General features: G+C 43.2%; 1 protein-coding gene across 1 annotated transcript in view; it reads left to right on the top strand.

Moving 5' to 3' along the window:
• The window catches only part of adcy2b (adenylate cyclase 2b (brain)), a 159,618-nt gene that overhangs the window by 87,556 nt on the left and 64,940 nt on the right, over window positions 1-7,122 (top strand). Inside the window, exons 5-6 of the mRNA XM_037693157.1 lie at window positions 1,568-1,716; window positions 6,242-6,353. Of these exons, the coding sequence (XP_037549085.1) occupies window positions 1,568-1,716; window positions 6,242-6,353 (261 nt within the window). The remainder of the gene's footprint in view (window positions 1-1,567; window positions 1,717-6,241; window positions 6,354-7,122) is intronic.

Here is a 7,122-nt window from a genome sequence, read left to right as displayed (position 1 = left end):
TCCATCCATCCATCCATCCATCCATCCATCATCCATCCATCCATGTTCCATCCAGCCAGCCAGCCATCCATCCATCCATGATCCATCCATCCATCCTTGGTCCATTCATTCATCCATCCATACATCCCTGTTCCATCCATCTCTGTTCCATCCATCCATCCATCCCTGTTCCAACCATCCATCCCTGTTCCATCCATCTATCCATCCCTGTTCCATCCATCCATCCACCCATCCACCCATCCACCCATCCACCTGTTAGATATTTATCTAGACTGGTCGTGGGGTTTTTGATCTGCTCAGGGACGGAATTATAATGAAATTATGACCCAGTTCTGACTTGGTTAAACTGGGCCAACAAAAAGAGTCTCCCTGGGATTCAATATCCGTCAAGGAATAGAGTTTATTTCTGCTTGCTACATCACATAGCAAAGTTTTTGAAGCACCATCTCATATTTCCTAACACGTCAGTCCATGTAAAATCCATTGAGATCACACGTAGTCACGCCCCCTCATACACGTGACAGGTTGAGCTCCCCTTCTGCGAAGGAGGAGTCTAGGACCCTATAAATGAGTAATGACACAGGACTTCTGGGCTCTTCTGGGTTTGTGATCACGCTACAATCCAGAGAGACCAGCGCTGTAAACTGTAACCTTTTCCTGCTGTGATTTTAATACAACTGGTAAAACTAAATTCACGTTTCCTTGATTTATTGTTAGTTTGAGTTGCCCCTTCTGAGGGAGATTCGAGTCGGGGGAAGCGACATGGGCTGAAGGCGGGTCATGGGTTCGAGAGGGGGCCCCTGGGTAACCGGAGGCCCGCAGCCAGCCCCTTGTCTTAATACATCCATCCATCCATCCATCCCTGTTTCCATTTGTATTGAAATAGACTTCCAAAACATTTTGAACTTCTGAGTCCTTCCATCTTACATTAACTAATTTCCATCTCTACAGTTTATCTGTGGTCAGGTCGCAGAAGCAACATGTACAGGAGAGAAACCTAGACATCCCTCCCCCCAGCGACACTTCCTAGCTCTAAGGCTGAGCCTGGCCACACTACGAACGAAGATCATTTCAGTTGCTTGAGTCTGGGATCTTTTTGTATTTGGTCATAATCTATACCTCATGACCATGGGTGAGGGAAGGGTTTGAGTACCCCTTTGATCCTAGGATGTTGTCTGGGGCATCAGCCTGCCTTAGGGAACAGGTCAGACTAGGAGCCACTTAAACATTTTTGATGCATAAACAACATATACTTTAGGAAACCTCACATGGAAATGGCAAGGCTCTGGAGCCAGGCCTGGTGGGGAGCTCGTGGTGGTTGAGCTTTAGCTCCTGGAGCTTGACTGGGCCAAGCTTGAAAGAGAGACAGGATGCCACTTCTAAGTGGGCCCACCAGTTGCGAGGAGGACCATCATGGTTGGGTGCGATGTAAGTCAGGCAGTAATCTAGGCAGGGTTCCTGGTTGTGCCTAATGGCATAAACTAACTCTAGGGACATTAACCCACAAAGGTTGTAAATGTATTTCATAACAAACATGTGAATGAAATCCTCATCCTTCCCTCTGCAGGAGCGTTTATTGCTGTCCTTACTGCCTGCTCACATAGCCAGAGTGATGAAAGCTGAGATCATCCAGAGGCTGCAGGGACCCAATTTTGGTCGAACCGAGAGTACCAACAACTTTCACAACCTCTATGTGCAGCGGCACACCAACGTCAGGTAAAGTTCCTTTTTCTATCTGTGCCTTCAGATAATGAAGGCTGTTATTTTCTGCTCTCATCTTCAGTCTTGATTGTGTTCTGCCATCTTGTCCTCCCCTTCATCACTGTTCTTTTTCTAATCTTTTGTCCTACCCTCTCTACCTGCTCTTAAATTTCAATTTTGCCTCCGTTTCAGCTTATTCCCCTTCATTTAATTGCTTCCTGCTCTCTTTTTTCCTCATGGTCTTCTCTCATGTTCTTACTCTATATCCTTTTTCATTGCCATTGTGAAAATCAATTGAGTTTTAACCCACCTCCATTTTCCTCTGAGGTCACTTTGCCAAATAAAAAGGAGCCTTTGTCATCAGTTTTCAGTGACATCCTCTGTCCTGTGGAGGTTTATAGAAGCAGTGCAAGCAACACAAATCCTGGCTCACCATGAGGGCCAGTGCATCCAGGGTCCCCCAGAAAACGTTAATTTTTCCAGAGCCTTCCATCAGAGACATCATGGCTGTCCACCACTGGCCCCATCTGCATGTGTGGATGAATGTGGAGTGTCCTCGTGTTGATACACCTTGTATTCTTCCGTTAATAGGAAATTCTCGCAAGGTCTGATTCACAATGAGGGGACAGAAGCCCAGTTTTTTCAAGACTCAGTACAGGAGTCCACGTGGTTTTATTGATGATTGTATGGTTGGCAGCGATGCCTCTAGTAGCTGGTCTCTGGTTGTTAGATGGTAATTACTGAGGCTGCAAACCATCCCAGTCTTCTCTTTGGAAAAGTTTTTCTTTATGGAAATGGATTACATTTCTTTGACACGGTGGCGCAGTTGGTAGAGCTGTTGCCTCTCAACGAGCAGGTCGCCAGTTCAAATCCCAGTCCGGGACCATCTTGGGTGGAGTTTGCATGTTCTCTCCGTGCATGCGTGGGTTTTCTTCGGGTACTCCGGTTTCCTCCCACAGACCAAAAACATGCATGTTAGACTGATTGGTAAATCTTAATTGTCCCAAGGTGTGAGTGAGAGAGTGAATGGTTGTTTGTCTCTTTGTGTCCCTGTGATGGACTGGAGACCTGTCCAGGGTGTCCCCCACCTCCTGCACAGTGATAGCTGAGCATGAGTACCAGTGACCCCCGCGACCTGAAAAGGAAGAAGTGCAGGCAAAGATAATGGATGGATTACATTGTTGTCATATTTAAAAAACCAAAACATACCATTTAAATTATTTCTCTTATAGTTATAAAATATGTAGTTTGTAATACTGCTCAGCTGTATTTCAGTACACACTGTAAAAAGTGTGTATTTTTTTTAATTCTTGAAAACTGAGTTAAAATTAAAAAAAATCTGCATTAGGTTTACAAACTTTATGTGAAAGCAGCATGATCAAACTGGAACTGTAAATAAACAAAACATCCTCATTGTAACAGTTTTTAACATAAAAAACGTAAAACCTTAACCATAACTGATTTTATTTTAATAAAATCAATCAACAGATGTAAGCTTGATCGTTCTGTATAATTGTAAAGTTAGCAAAAAATAATCATCAAAAGTAGAGCTATGCAATATCTTGAAGATTTATCATCATTCTGGGGTCAAAGTTGCCAAGGTGCATCTTATATTTCAGAGTATTAGGTTTGACAGTCACATAAACGCCATGTTGAGCCACAAGTTAAAATGAAAGACTTCTGATCTACGTTTGTATGTCGCCAACAATGTTCAGTCAGGTCATCTAGATGGTTTATTTTCATCCAAAGGACTTCATCAGTCTGAGGAGCCACAAACAAACTGAGTCCCACAAGTAGCACACTCCCATAGTGGAAACTAAACCACTAAAACCACTATAAAAAAACGTCCAGATGACCTGACTGAATGTTGGATTTGTACCTGGATTATTGAACGTGAACTTTGATGCTTTGTGTCATTACACAGCTTCAAGAGGAGATTAAATTTTGTTTTTCCATGGGTTACACATATTTACAGAAGACTAGATGAGTGATGTCATCATTTTTCCATCATACTGGATGTACTATGTTATTTATAACATATAGTCACTCAGCTGGGTGAAGCAGGGCACCTTCTCAAATGTTTCTCCAAAGAGTCTCTCGACACATCTTCTATGGTTCTGATAGATGACTATTTATGGAGTCAAGACAAAGCCAGGCTTGTTTGTGGCAGCACAATGAACTAGTGGTTAGCACCGCTGCCTCAAAGAACGAAGGTCCTGGGTTCGAGCCCAGGGTTGGCCTTGGGGTCTTTCTGTGCGGACTTTGCATCTTCTCCTCGTGTTTGCGTGGGTTTTCTCCGGTACTCCGGTTTCCTCCCACAGTCCAGAATCACACACATTTAGGCTGCCCACAGGCCCAGGCCTCCCTTGAAAAAGAGACCTCAGTGGGATTATGCTGGTTAAATAAAGGAAAAATAAATAAAATAGCATGCCTCTGTAACCATCTGGTCAAAGAAAACCCACACAGATGATCTGCGTTCATCAACCCCCAACCCAAAATAAATGTTAGCAAGCGCCGACTCTGACCCCTTTGATCAGTATCCACTATTGATCAAAACTCGACAAGTAATTTCTCCTGTGGTTGAACCAGTCACAGCTGGGAGGTCAGAGGTCTGCTTCCACCTGCCAGACTTGGACACGGAGTTAGTGCACGATCCTTGTAGGCTCTCTGGATGAAACAGGACTGAATCTGTACTCTGACCCAGTGAGGCCAGAATGTCTGGTTTTATCAACAGATTACCCAGAAGAGCACCCAGACCCCCCCCCCAAATTAATCCTTCCTGCAGATAAGCAAGAATCATGGGAAGGTCTCGGCGGGCCTTCTCCTTTCCCCCTCGGGGGGCCTGTAGCAGCAGGTGGGGGGTCACTCTCTGACCGTTTACTTCGCCCGAGCCCTGTACCATAGCAATTAATACCTTGAAGGAAGAAAAAAGTTAAATATAACTCACCAGTACTTGGGAATCACCAGGAGCTGCTGATCTAATTATTTTTGCATGTAGGCAAATATTTTATTAAAAGTATAAAAAATGTTATGTAGTTAAAAATCACATACAATGTAGGTTATAACAAAATTTTAAATCAAAAGAAAAACAATAAGTTACTCGGTTCATCTCTTCGTCCTCACAAGACTCCTCCACTCCTCTAACCAGGACTTAATTTGAGCCGGATCCTGCCGGAACAGGATCCGAGAACGCTCTTATTTTGACAGGGTGCGTTCCGGTAACTGTTTGCTTGGATTTGGAAACTCTCAGATTTACTAATAATAAAGTTATGAACAAATATGACTGCTTTGAACGAATAAAACTTATGTTGGATATTGAAACTGAAAATAATTACATAAACACTCATTTTAAACACAACAGCCGATTACAAGCATACGAGCTACCCCTTCAAGTAGCATTTCCATGTCCATCCTTAAAAAAATCCCAGCACACCTCACTGCCGGCTTGCCCGCTATTTGCATTCTGGCATTGATAGGTTTACAAATTAGGCCCTGTCTCTAACTAAACATTAAAAGACAAAAAGAAGAAACTTAACCAAGACAAATGTTGTTTCTCTAAACCCTCCCGTTGTCTCTGGGCCAAAATGACCCAAGGGCAACAGGAGGTAATGTACCCCCTAAAAGCAACGCTCCATGATCCTCAAAAAGTCCCCAGTAAACACCCCATCTCTTTTGTGCATAAGCTTCTACTATCATACTCACTTAGTCATTAATTTCACTTTGTTAGAGTTTTCTACCTGGATTATTGAGCATGCATCAGGATATCACATATTATGATTATACGTAAACACACAAAGTCATGGTGATTCTCTTTTCAGTCTCCATTTCTTCCAGTCCAACTTGTTATCTTCAATATGGTAAAATGATAAATGGACTGTACTTATATAGCTCCTTTCTATCTTATCAAGATACTCAAAGCTCTTTACAGTAGAATATGCGTCCTCATTCACCCATTCATATAGCTACTCTACTAGATCTCTACGAAGACTAATCAGAGCTTTATCACATTCATACACTGATGGGACACACATCAGAAGCAGTGAGGGGTTCAGTGTCTTGCTCAGGGACACTTCAACATATGACTACTGGTGGAATCAAACCCCCAACTCTCCCATTGGAGGACGACTGCCCTAACCACTCAGCCACAGCCGCCCCACAGTCTCCTCTCATTGGCTGAAACTGACAGCTTCCATTATTTACAGCTCCATTCCTTCCAGCTGCTTCAACTGTGTGAGAAAGGATCGGACAACGTCCGGTTAACACAGGTCGTCCTCCATAAGGATACACTGGGCCCATCTTGGTATGGGTCGGTGTCTGGTCTGGTCCAGTCCTGTGACCAGTTGGCCTGGGACTGACCTCTGATGCTGCTTGTTCTCATAAACAGTCTGTCAGTGATCAGTTCCTGGCTGGTAAACGTGATCAGATGAAGACTCATTTTTCCATCTCTCCATCAGAGAAGGCTGTTAAATAATAGGGTTGCTGTAATATGTGTTAAATTAAAAGTCGTATTGTTTAGCACAATGTTTTTTTCTCTCTGCAGCATTCTCTATGCAGACATCGTGGGCTTCACCAGGCTGGCCAGTGACTGCTCTCCAGGAGAACTCGTCCACATGCTGAATGAACTTTTTGGCAAATTCGACCAGATTGCAAAGGTACCTGAAGACAAGTCAAACCTTTCCATGACTGTATTACTGTTTAAAACACACCACAACCCATCACATTTTATTTGTTTGTCTCCTTTCCCGTCCAGTGATGTTTTTTTTTTTTTACTCTTTGCCAATCGATCAGTTTGTACTCAGATTATTTATTATACCATAATCCGACATGACGCACTGAATGAGAACTTCTTACATGCCGTATTGTTCAGGCTGCCTCTTTTTGTGTGTGGAAAAGTATGATAAAGTTTTCTCTGCACCACAATTAGACTTCTACTAGAATTATGATTTTGAGGGGAAAAGAGCACACAGTTATAAACGAAACGCATAATCCAACAGTTTTCAGTCAGGTCATCTGGACAGTTTCTTTTATTGTGTGCTGAAACATTTCACCTTCCATCCAGAAGGCTTCATCAGTCAAGGAAACACACAACACAAAACTGATTCTTCCCCCAAACAGCTTACTCCAAAGTGGAACAAACCAGTTATGTTGGTGCTAAGATGGTCTCTTTGGCACACCCCCTCCTCCAGTGCCGGCCCTCTCCCTCGTCGACAGTCATGTCAAACTGGTCCAAAACCCATAAACTTAACTCCTCCTCTTTTCTGAGTTTAAGGTCTTATAAACTTGAGCTCCAAGAGGTTCATCAGGTATTAATTGTGGGGAAAAAATACATAAATGACCGTTGTTACAGATTCTGTTCATAACTTTTATGGATAGAATTTCTCGGTGCAGCCAGGGGGTGGAAAGATTCTGGTTTGGTAGCCT

This window comes from Nematolebias whitei, chromosome 19 (assembly GCF_014905685.2).
Source record: "Nematolebias whitei isolate Nwh7 chromosome 19, NemWhi1, whole genome shotgun sequence".
Lineage (NCBI taxonomy): Eukaryota > Metazoa > Chordata > Actinopteri > Cyprinodontiformes > Rivulidae > Nematolebias > Nematolebias whitei.
This window is presented reverse-complemented; position numbering and strand designations above follow the sequence as displayed.